General features: G+C 49.5%; 1 protein-coding gene across 4 annotated transcripts in view; it reads left to right on the top strand.

Moving 5' to 3' along the window:
• Window positions 1-12498, top strand: part of Clmn (calmin) — a 98839-nt gene that overhangs the window by 67336 nt on the left and 19005 nt on the right. For all 4 annotated transcript variants that reach the window (XM_021178586.1, XM_021178585.2, XM_029484679.1 and 1 more), the window contains exons 3-6: window positions 798-893; window positions 4242-4325; window positions 9428-9520; window positions 11829-12019. In XM_021178586.1, coding sequence (XP_021034245.1) covers window positions 798-893; window positions 4242-4325; window positions 9428-9520; window positions 11829-12019 — 464 coding nt within the window. The remainder of the gene's footprint in view (window positions 1-797; window positions 894-4241; window positions 4326-9427; window positions 9521-11828; window positions 12020-12498) is intronic.

The raw sequence follows: 12498 nt of genomic DNA, 5'->3' as shown, positions 1-12498 counted from the left end.
GTGTGCGTGTGCGTGTGCGTGTGTGTGTGTGTGTGGTGTGGTGTGTGTGTGTTTGTGTGTGTGTGTGGTGTGTGTGTGTGTGTGATGTGGTGTGTGTGTGTGTGTGTGGTGTGTGTGTGATGTGGTGTTTGTGGGAGGGGGGTGTGGGAGGGTGGGGTGTGTGTGGGGTGTGTGTGTGTGTGTGTGTGTAGAAGATGTCTAAAAGTAAAGACCAGAGGTCAGCCTCCAGGGTTGTTTCTCAGGAGCAACCCACCTTGTTTTTTGACACAGAGTTTCTTGAGACGGGGACTTACTGATACAGCAAGGCTGGTTGGCCAGCAGGCTTTGGGGATCCTCTGGCCTCCACCGCCCTCCGTTGGGATAATTAGCATGTACCACCATGCCCAGCTTTTTATGTGGGCACCGAGGGATTGAACCCGGGTCCTCATGCGTGTGCGGCATCACTTTTATCAACTGGGCCATCACCCCGGACTCAGAGTTTTTCATGCTTTAGAAGCCTATAATGGCATGTCATTTCTTTTTCCTCTTAAACAGAAACCTGAATGTGATCTAGTCTTGGAGTCTGAGATCTCATGTTAGGTGGGCTACCAAAACCAATCAATCATCCCCTTGTTGCTGAGTCTCTTGTATAGCTCTCCTCCCCAGCCGCCAGACACCAGCCGGCCAGAGGGCCCTTCCAGGGCGATGGATTGCTGCCACCTCGGATGACCCTTTGCCTGCAGAGTTCAGTCTTGAGCAGGAACTGTGTAACTCACCCAGTTCATTAATGGGCTTCTCCTTTTCCTCCTGTCCCACAGTGTGACCCACCTCTAGAAGTTACGGACCTGTTTGTTGATATTCAAGATGGCAAAATCCTAATGGCTCTGTTAGAAGTCCTCTCTGGGCGAAATCTGGTATGTCGTTTACAGCAGGGTTGGGGGCATTACAAAAGGAAGCACTGCTAAGGTCCCATTGCCATTCAGGCATCAGATTTCTGTAGCTGGGACTAAACACCACCCGTAAAAAAAAAACTTTAAGGAAGAAGGGACTTCGACTTCGGGCTCATGGCTCCAGAGGTGTCTGTGGCCACTTGGTCCTGTAGCTTTGGGCCTGAGAAAAGACTGTGCGTCACAGGAATGTGTAACAGGGAAACTTCTCGTCTCATGGCAGCAAAGAGAAAGGGGCCAAGGACCCCAGTATTATCCTCAAGGACACAACTCCAAAGACCTAACATCCTCCCACCAGGCCCCATCTCCTAAAGGTTCCATCAGCAGCCAGGTGCCCCATAGCCTGATGTGCATAGGCCAACAGCACCCTGAGCCTTTAATGTGTGGGTCTTGGGGGAGCATCCCAGATGCAACCGTGACATGGTATATAAATGTACCCACACATCCAGACAGGGGAACTCGATAAGTATCAGGACATGCTGAAGGATGGCATTGCTTTTTCACATAAGGTGGGGACGGCAGAGAGGGATCAGCAGCTAAGAGCACTCCCTACTCTCCCAGAGGACTTGAGATCTGTGCCCAGCACCCTATGGCTCACAATAACTGGAGCTTCGGAGGATCCAGTACTTTGTCTGCCCTCTGAGGGTTCCTGCACACATGTGGCAGGCACATACACATAAAGAAATCGAAAATTGTGACATCAGGTCTGAGAGATGGTTCAGCGGTTAAGAACACTGGCTGCTCTTGCAGAGGACCCAGGTTCAGTTCTCAACACCACATGGCAGCTCACAACCATTCATAACTCCAGTTCCAAGGGATCTGATGCCCTCTCTTCTGGTGCCCTCTTTTGGCCTTTGTGGGTACTACATGCACATGGTACACATGAACTCATGCCCATAAAATAATATGTGACTCTTAAAGAAAATGAATAATATGAACGACAGTAACTGAGTGATATCTTTTTTTTAAAACTATTATTTCATTATTGTGCATTGTATTTGGGGTGTAATACACATGTAATAGGGTATACATAGAGAGGTCAGAGGATAGCCTGAGGAAGTTAGTTCTCTCTTTCCATTTTGGGTTCCTGGGATCAAGCTCAGGTTATCAGGTTGTGTGACAAGCACTTATAGTTACTGAGCCATCTTGCTGGCCTATATCTGTTTCAGCTTGTTGGGTTTTTTGTTTTTGGTTTTGGTTTTTTTTTTTTTTTTTGGTTTTTTGTTTTGTTTGTTTGTTTTTTAGCAAACGTATTTTAGTAGGTAAATTAGTAAATGAATGTCCAGTGATTTCAGTGAGCCTGTGATGGCTAAGACCTGAACCTGGACCATTCAGGTTAGCCGACAAAGCATTGTGCTAACCAGAGTGACAACTAAGAATTAGGGAAAGCCTCCCTGTAGCTGTCGGATGAGAGCAGGTAAACTCTCAATGCTGGGAGCACCCATTGGTATAGCAACCACAAATGTCCCCAGGCATTGTCAGATGCCCCCTGCCCCAGATGGCAAATTGATCCAGTCTAAGATGCCAGTCATAGGGGCTGGAGAAATGGCTCAGCGGTTGAGAGTGATTGTGGCTCTTGCAGAGTTTGATTCACCGAATCCACATCAAGTAGCTCCCAACCACCTGTAATTCCAGCCCCAGTGGGTCCAAAGCACTCATTGGGCCTCCACTTCTGCTGGCATCTGTATGCACACACAAAAATAAAACATATTTTATTTAAATGCCAGATGTTTACACTGAGAAACAGACTCTGGAGTCGAGTGCTTGATTTGGCCTTGGTGATTCCTGAATGCCTGTGCTCAAGTGACAGATGGCCGTCTGCTCTGGATGTCTCTTTAAAAGCTCTACTTCCCACCCTGCCTGATGGCATAAGCCTTTAATCCCAACACTCAGGAGGCAGAGGCAGATGGATCTCTGAGTTCGAGGCCAGCCTCAGAGGCCAGGCAGCAGCAGGTCTTTCCTGGTGGAATTGGCCTGTGTGGGAGGAGATGACTGTGGTAGTCTGTGCAGATCTAAGGAGCAAGTTCCAGGGCTACACAGAGAAACACTCTCTGGAAAAGCAAAGCAAACAAACAAAACCACCCACGACTTCTCAGATCGCTGTGGCTGAGACCTGCCACACCCATTCACCCTCCTCACCTGGGCTTTCCTCCCACAAAGTAGAAGATGCTCATGAGGTCACTCAAAGGAGAGAGATGAGCAAAGCTGGAGGAGGCATTCCCAGCAGGTCTCAGTGAGCAAGATGCACACTTACCTCCCAAGGCTTTGTAAGAAACTGTATCCCGGTTCTATGTTCTCTGTAGACAGGCTTCCACTTTGAAGCCAGGGCGTGTGGCAACAGAGTCCATAGCCTTTGACCCTGCAGCTCAGCAAAGAATGGCCCTCCTCCACTGCGCATGAGCAGAGCGCAGCAGGTCTTTCCCGGTAGAATTGGCCTGCGTGGGAGGAGATGTGCTCACTGTGTGCAGATGCGGTACTCTGTGCAGAACCCACATGGTTGGTTGGGAATTGAGGTCCAGCCTGCAACTGGCTTTTGTGTGTTCTCACCCCAAGCCTCATCTGAAAACCCAGCCACATCCGCTGCTGTTGGGGGCTGAGCTGAGTGGGGATGTGGACAGCAAGCTAGATTCTCTAAGCAAATAGTCACTTGCACTATGAGACCATGCAGGTTCTGGGGGGCGGGGTGGGCAAAGGTTAACAAGCCAGGAGCTGGTTAGAGAGAAAACTAGGCCCATTGGTCCCATGTCAAGATTCCCCATTTACCAGCTCCAGCGAACCAAGTCTCAGGATCCTAGGAGCATAGTGACATCTGGATGCCTTCATTATGGGTCTTTTCTTTTTCATTCATTCATTCATTCATTCATTCATTCACTTTACACCCTGGTCACAGATCCCCCTCCCTTCTCTTCTCCCAGAACCTTCCTCACGACTCCTCCCCATTGCCTCCTCCCCCCAACCTCCTGTGAGTACCAGCCTGCCCTGGGACATCAAGTCTGCAGTAGGACTAAGCACATCCTCTCTCCCATTGAGGCCCGACCAGGCAGTCCAGCTAAGGGGAAGGGGATCCAATGGCAGGCAACAGAGTCAGAGGCAGCCCCTGCTCCAGTTGTTTGGGGACCCACATGAAGACCAAGCTGCACATATACTACAAATGTGTAGGAGGCATAGGTCCAGCCCCTGCATGCTCTTTGGTTGGTGATTCTTTTCAATACCATACCTAACCTTCAAAAAGCAAGTGATAAAGAAAAGGCGCCCCCTGTGATCCTCGGGCACTACTGCATGGGCACTGGCTTAGCTGCATGTTTTGTTTTTCAGCTGCATGAATACAAATCCTCATCACATCGTATTTTTCGGTTGAACAACATAGCGAAAGCACTCAAGTTTCTGGAAGATAGCAATGTAAGTGTTTGAAGTCTGTCTGGTCAAGCCAAGCTTGCCTTGGAACAAAAGAGTGCCAGTTGAAGTTTGGTGCTCATCTCTCGGGAAGTGTGGAAAGGCTTGATGGGGGAATAGCCAAGTTCTTCCAAGCTTAGGGTGAAGGGAAGTCACTCAGAGAAGCTACATTTTAAAATATGGCTCCTACGCCCTGCACACCCTATTTGCGCCTAGGCAGTCTGGGAGAAGGTCAGCAGCTGTTGGTTAGCAAGGTTTGTGTTTGTGACTGATCGCTACAATGTATCTCTCTCTCTCTCTCTCTCTCTCTCTCTCTCTCTCTCTCTCTCTCTCTCTCTCTCTCTCTCTCTCGGAACTTAAGGACAGGGCTTGGGACTGATCGCTACAATGTATCTCTCTCTTGGAACTTAAGGACAGGGCGCTCAGTGTGACAGAGGCAAGGACCTGGCTCTGTCATAGAGAGTTCTGGATCTGCATTTGGAACTCTTTCTGATCCTTCACAGGTGGGAAGGGGAGGCCCACAGGTGGCATCCCTAAAGCGCCCCCCTCCCCTTTTGCTAGGTTTGTTTCAGGACAGTCTGTGTGAAAACAGTGTTCACTTGTCCCGCCTATCTGCAGACTAAACCATTACCCTAGAGTGCAGACCCTTTGAGGTCGTGTGTGTAAGACAAGCAGATGTGTGTGTTATCTCAGCGGAAGGAGTACTGGGTGAGGACCTCCAGTAGCTCATGAAGGGACCTGGAGAGTCAAGGATGGAGCCCAGGATCCTGGAATATCTCAGAACCTGCTGAAGGGTGGGAGCAGGCATGCCTCCACTTTCCTGCCCTGATGCTTCTGGCTGCTCTCACCCAGGCTGGGGCAGGCAGGCACTCACCACTGCAATGTTATCCCAAGCTGAGTGGATGTGAATGTCAACCCTGAGGCTGAGCAAGAGCTTGGGGAGCACGTTAACCACCACAGAGGAAGTGGGATGTGTCTCCCAATTGCCACACAGCAGAGAAAGACCTGGATGCAAGAGGTTTAAGTGATGGTGACCACTGAACACCCCAGTGCATATTGGATATCAGAGTCCAAAGGTGCAAACAAGACCAGGAATTTACCAGCTGACAGATGGGTCAGCACTCTTGGGGAAAATTACTTGGTTGTGGAAAATAAGTTGGTGCTGGTGTGTGTTAAGGCGTGGGACCTCAAACACAGTATACTGAATAACAGGCAGACAGATGTCAGTATACTGAATAACAGGCAGACAGACAGATGTAAAGGGTGCTTCTTACATGATACCATCTGTGTGAAATGTCTGTGATGGAGAAATGGCTTTAGAGAAAGTTAGACCGAAGGGGAGGCAGAGGGACGCCAGATGACAGCTAGTAGGTCCAGGGCTGCTCGTAGAAATGGTGAATATGCTCTACAACCCGCTCCAGTGGTCTTTACACATGTCTGCAGATACACCAAACCCACGGAACTGAATGCTCAAAATGGGAGGCTTCAACAGCCTGTCAACCACAGCTCAGTGAAGCTTTTAAATACAGTGGAGTTTAAAATACAAGCACTACCCAGATTCACTCTGTGGGCTCAGGAACACTGTGAGCCTCTGCTTGAGCAAGGATCAAGCTTGCCTTTGTATGACTAGGCCTGGGTTTCCAATCCTGGCTTCCCCACTCACTTCTAGAGGGACTGTGGGGAAACCATATACCTCTCTAAATAGAAGGAACAGAGACAGAACCTTCCTCAGAGCGCTACTGAGGAGGCGGTGTGCACACCCCTGCCAAGGGCTGTGTGCCCTGTTTCTGCCCTTCACTGGCTTGACTGGTGGCACCACCCACCTGTGTTCCATCATTAGCATAATTCTCAGAAAGCTTTGTCTCCCCCGAATGCCTTACTTGGGACAGGAGGCGTGGCTTCAAGCAGCTGCCTAGGTTGCTCCTTCTGGTTGGCCTTGATCATCTCCCACAGTGAATGCCATGTGGGTGACTCTGGTCAGTTACCCAGGCAGGTGGTAGGCTTGCATCCCAGTGTCTTTGTGGATTTGGGCTGTGCCTAGCATAGGGGAGAATCAGTTATGTAAGATGGTTGGGATCCAGAGGAAAGAACAATGCTCTTGCAAGCAGCAGCTGCCTGGCGCTCCAGGGCATGAAGAGGAGCCTCTGACTCACACAGGAGAATGTATGGCCTGCCGAGTCTACATGCGAGGCGCTCCTGCCGTGGACTAATCTGAACATACGGTGCCATGGGAAAAGCATGGCCGAGGCCTGGCCTTCTGGCCTCCACATGTGAGCCTTTTCCAGGCTGTCTGCTCTAGCGACCGTACAGCACCACAGACCACTGAGCCCACCTTCCTTTCAATTAGTTATTCTTCACAGAAACATCCCAGCCTGGGCGCCTGGGAGCTCAGTGTCTCATTTGGGTCCATTTCCCAGACAGGTAGGACAAGTGTAATGTGGTCGGGGGGAGGGGGGTTCATTCAGGGGAGAGGAGACAAGGCAAGTTCCCAGGGACAAGTTGTGGCCCATTTTGAGAATCCACAATATGACTTAAGGAGCCTTATTTATCCCTCTTTGTGCCACTGCCTGGATTTCTAGCACAGGCCTCAGTGGCTCTGCTGGTGCCTGGGTGGCGGTGCCCAGAGCTGGAAAGTAGGTACAGACACCAACCAAAGCTGTTGTTCTGGGGTCCTGGGACCAGCCAGTGTGCACTCTTCTCTCTCTTCAACTGTGGGACCAACTCTGGGACCTCAGGAAGTCACTTAGGCTGAGCTTTGGCTTTGTCACCTTTGAAATGGGGACATGGAGAGCATCGGAGAGACTAACCTGGGAACCCACCCGCAGTGGTCAGTGCTCTGTCGGGGAAGCCATTGTCATGAAGGTTTCCAAGTCACTCTTCTAAACCTATCAGCTCAGCTCAGAGAAGAGATGGTCCACAACCCAGCAGGCTCATTTGTATTCAGTGTGGCAGAACAAACTGAGTTAGAGGCGGGGAGGGGAAGCACCATCCCTAAAGATCTGAAGCATGGTGATTTTATCATCTATCACCAAGGAGAGTAGAAGACTCCGTCCTCCAGGGAGGACTATACTCTGACGATGAGGATGACAGAATCCCTTAAGTACTTGTAATTCTCTGGGCTAGAATGTTCTATAAACTGCAAACCAGAGGATGCTTCCAGGAAGACCTGGCTGGTAGGAAAACAGAAGAGTTTCCACAAGTGATTGGTTATGTGCTGCGAGCGCTGCCGGGGGAGCCTGGACGGAAGATTGGCTCTGAGTTTGATGGCTTGTATCCCTCTTAGTATTGACAACTTCCTTCCTGGCCTCCAGTCTGCCGGCGATGAGCCGGTGTTGTCTCAATTACCTTCTTGGCAGCGGCTGTGAATGGCCCGTCAACCAGGGAGCTGGGCAGTCAGCCTCAATCAGGCTACCCCAGGCCTAACTGATGTTGTCAGAGCCCCCAATAAACCGATAAGATCAGAGATGCGAGCCAAGGCAGTTTAAAGGCTCATGACAGAAAGGGAGAGTGGAGCGAGAAACGGCTGTATGACAGACAACCTCTCTTAAGTCCCCCCCCCCCCAGTGTCCCGGGATAAAGTTTGCAGTGTGGGTTTTAAAGGTTGCTCTGGCGAGCTCATTCATCCCCATTACATCCCTGGAGACAGCTGTGTACATGAAGTGTTGCTGAACGAGGAGAGGAAATGAGACAGAGGCCGACAGCTTGTGCAGCCCTGCTCACCCTCTCCATTCTAGGGCCCTTCCAGAGAGGTTGGAAGGAGGCTGACCACTGGACTGCGAACTCAATGATGGCTGTAAGCGCTGACCCTCCATCCTGAGCCTGCACAGGACACTGTGTGTGCGTTAAAGTGCAGAATGGGTTTCGCAGGGTGTCAAGCACTTACTGCTTAAGAGGACCTGAGTTTTGACACTAGATAGCTAACTAGAACCTGCATAAAAAACACAGGTGCTGTAATCCCAGCGCCCCCGTTCCAGGCAAGGTGGGAACAGAGACAAAAGGATACCCAGAGCTTATTGGCCAGTCAGTGTAGCCAAATCAGTGATTTTTCAGGTCTAGTGAGAAACCCTGTCTCAAAACAAAAACAAACAAACAAACAAAAAAAGCAGGGTAGAAGCCGAACTTGCTCGGGCACACCTTTAAGTCCTAGTACTTGGGAGGCAGAGGCAGACAGAGCTCTGAGTTCAATGACAGCCTGGTTTACATAGCAAGTTCTAGGTCAGCCAAGACAACATAGTGAGATCCTGTCACAAAGATACATAAAATAAATAAGTAAATAAATAAATGAAAATTTAAAAATAAGGTGGAGCCTGATAGAGGGAGACATCTGACATCAGCCTCTGTCTTCCAAACACAGAGACATGAAATGCAGATTGTGCGTGTTGGGGAACATAGCTCCCCAACTAGGTCCTAGGATGCTGCAGATCCAGGGGCTCTTAAGTAGTTTTAGGGTTCACGGGAACATCTTTGCATGGTCAGACACAGGTGAAAGAGTATTGTCTGAGCGGTGGTTTCTGTTTAACGTGTTACACAGCTGCTCTGTAGGACAGTTTGTGTAGATGCGGAATCCCTGGCTGTGATGGGTTCACTCTTTGTTTTTCTGATGCATGTGGCTGTGCTCTGAGTCAGTCAAGGGTACCCTAACTCAGGAGGTTTGATGGCGTTCATGCGGTGTGCAGACAGTCTTCCTGGGGTTCTTGCCCTCCTTTTATGGAACGGAATGGTGGAAACTGCAGGCTTATGGCTTGGGGCACATTAGAGTTGTGTACCTGTATTTTTTTTAATGCAGGCTTTAGCTATCAAGAGCTTTCTGGATGCTCTCCTAACACGAAGTGGTAAGAGTGGTGCCTACACGATAGACCTGTGGTTGGGGTAAACTGAGCCAGTAGTCATAAGTACTGGGAAGACTTTAGGGTGGTGTCCGCACATGGTAAGCACTACATATGTTTTGGTCAGATACAGTTTTCCCCAGTAGGTGTCCCCAAGAGGTGGCCTTTGGCAAAGACAAATAGCACCAGGCAGTCAGCAGCATCAGGCTTCAGAGGGCGGCGAAGGTGGTAGGTCAGACTTTTGGGAGCCGAGCTTTGTGCTCATCAACCGCTTCTTTCCAGGTCAAGCTGGTTAGCATCGATGCAGCGGAAATAGCGGACGGCAACCCCTCACTGGTTCTCGGGCTGATATGGAACATCATTCTCTTCTTCCAGGTAAGCCTGCCGCTCTCTGTGACACTTGAACATCATCTGGAGCGTTCTAACCACGGGACAGCACGCCCACATCAAGGGACACCACGAGACTTAGTTTCTGTGATTCATATTCCTCTGTTTTCTGATGGGGACCAGGAAATGAAGACTGAGGCTCATTGTTTAGTTACAAAGGTGATCCGCTAGGGGAAGATTTGTAGGGGCTTTGGCGCTGGTGTTGGCCAGAGGCACGGGCGCTGTTGGGAGCTGTGGGTCCCTTTCTGCATCAGCCGAGAACTTGAGCCTCAGTTTCCACCTCTGTGAATGCAGGAGTGGTCACAAGATGTGCCGTGTGTGAGGGCTTCACCCACTGTGCCAAGTTTACACAGGACTCGGTCCCTCCGTAGCCTGGCTTCTTGAGGGATGCTGGGAACATCAGGAAAGGTGTTGAATGCCTTAAATAGACCACAGAGAAGCCGGGCGTGGTGGTGCACGCCTTTAATCCCAGCACTTGGGAGGCAGAGGCAAGTGGATTTCTGAGTTCAAGGCCAGCCTGGTCTACAAAGTGAGTTCCAGGACAGCCAGAGCTACAAAGAAACCCTGTCTCGAAAAACAAAACAAAACAAACAAAAAAAGCTTAAGACACAAATACATTGAAAATCTTTTAAAGTACAAGTGATATTTTATATGAATTTGGGTTCGAGAGATTAACTGAGGAAACATGCTTTAGACAAACAAGTTTATTATAAGGGTATAGGGGTGGAAAGTACAATGGAATGAGACAGGCAAGCTCAAGATAAGGGTCTGGAGGGAGCCAGTGTGGTCTGGCCATATAGATAACACAAAGGCCACCAGGCTGTTAACCACATCTATTCCCAGCTTTTGGGCAGAAAACAGGTATATACCTCTCTCTTTGAAGAGACAACTGTGCATTTAACATTCTTGGTTTCCTACAAGGACCTAATGCCTCCTACATGAAACTAATATTACCATGAAGAGACTATGACTTGAAGTTTAAGTCTATATTGGTCAAGGAAATGAGCATGGATGGTGGAAATGAGATGTGACCAAGTGAACAGTTCTGTCTCAAGAGCCAGTTCAGTGTGAGGACCTCAGTGGGAGTGAGGGAACACTAACACACATGGCATAAGTGTGTGAGCATTTTAAAAAAGGAATGGCTTCCCCATTCACATAGGTCTCATGGGATTGAAAACAAGGGGTTTTCTTAATTGAGGAGTGCTTGGTACAGTCGAGCTCAGGGAATGAGAGTGTGAGAGTGCTCAGTGTACATTTTTTACTAGATCTCAGGAGAATGAGAGCCAAGCCATCTAAGCATAGGAAAGTAGAGAATTATCAACTAGACTGATTAGAAACTGGGGTTTTAATAAACAACCACCAAACCCAGACACTGTTGCAGATGCCAACAAGAGCTTGCTGACAGGAGACTGATATAGCTATCTCCTGAAAGGCTCTACCAGTGCCTGACTAATACAGAAGTGGATGCTCTCACAGTCATCCATTAGATGGAGCACAGGGTCCCCAATGAAGGAGCTAGAGAAAGTACCCAAGGAGCTGAACANCAAAAAAAAAAAATATATATATATATAGACCACAGAGGTCCCTTTGCTCCTTCGGCAGATGTCTGTTGAGTTTGGTGGGGTTTTTTTTTGTTTTGTTTTGTTTTTGTTTTTGTTTTTGTTTTTTCAGTAATCTCAGATGTTAGAGAGACGGAGCTCTCTCTTCTTGGGGGAATCACAAAGACGCATAGATTCCATATTACTTCAGGGTGAATGTCACAATTGGGGTTTGAGCAGGTCTTTGTAAGAGCTCTAAGCGGGGACAACTTTACCATAAATGGATGAGCCAAATGAGGAAAACCATAACCAAGGGAGCGACCTGAGCAGGGTTTGGAAGGGTGGGTAGGAGTGTGCTTCTCGTATTTATTATGCATACGAATTACATGGGCACAGTGTTAAAATGACAGGCCTGGGCTTCTGCATTTCTCACGTGTACCCTATGGTAATAGTTCAATGCTAGAGGAAAGAGACAGTCAATCAGCCAGCAGGCCCAGAATGAGCCTGGGAAGCCTGACAGGAGTGGGATGCATCCAGGTTTTTAGTGGAACAGAACAGATCGTCTGGTCAGGAAGAATATGTGTGCCGTGTGCCTAGGCTGATGAGAGCTACAGGAGCCTCAGAAAAAGCTTCTCGTATCCTGAGAACCAAGTCTATGTAAGCTGGACTCTCCAACCAGGGTCTGTGGCAGATGAGAGGGAGCCACTGGCCAGGAGTCACTGTGGGTCACTGGGCCTGATATGCCCTCTTCTCTCTAGATAAAGGAGCTCACGGGCAACCTCAGCAGGAGTTCTCCATCTTCCAGCTTGTCACCGGGCTCTGGGGGCACCGACTCCGACTCTTCCTACCCACCCACCCCCACCACCGAGAGGAGTGTGGCAGTGGCAGTGAAAGACCAGAGGAAGGCCATCAAGACCCTGCTGTCATGGGTGCAGAGGAAAACCAGGAAGTAAGCTATAGTCTCCCCCTCCCCTAAATCAAGCCCAGCTTTAGGTGCACTGGCGTCCACCATAGGCGTACCACACCCTACAAGGCTGTCTCCAGGCCCCGGGAGTAGTACACTTGGACCTGGGTGGCCAAGGTAGATCAAGTTCCATCTGCTAAGGGGCCAGTGTCCATGGGACCTGTGCTTCACACAAACCGTGAGAATATGAATGTGATGTGCTTTTCCAGTTTGTGTGTGGTGTGTGCCTGTGACTGTGTGGCGCATGCCCATGCTTGTACCTTGAGGAGGGGAGAGCAAGCATCAGGTATCTTCCTTTATTGCTCTCTCTCTTATTCTTCCAAGACAAAGTCTCTCACTGAATCAACAGCTTGCCATTTCAGTTAGGCAGGCCAGCAAGCTTCTGGCATCCTCCGGTCTCTGCTCCCCAATGATAGGCTTTCACACACGGGCAGCCATGCCTGGCTTTTTGTGAGGGTGCTGGG

The sequence above is a fragment of the Mus caroli genome, chromosome 12 (genome assembly GCF_900094665.2).
Source record: "Mus caroli chromosome 12, CAROLI_EIJ_v1.1, whole genome shotgun sequence".
NCBI lineage: Eukaryota > Metazoa > Chordata > Mammalia > Rodentia > Muridae > Mus > Mus caroli.
Note: the sequence above shows the minus strand (reverse complement) of the source record. Positions and strands in the feature narration are given on the sequence as shown.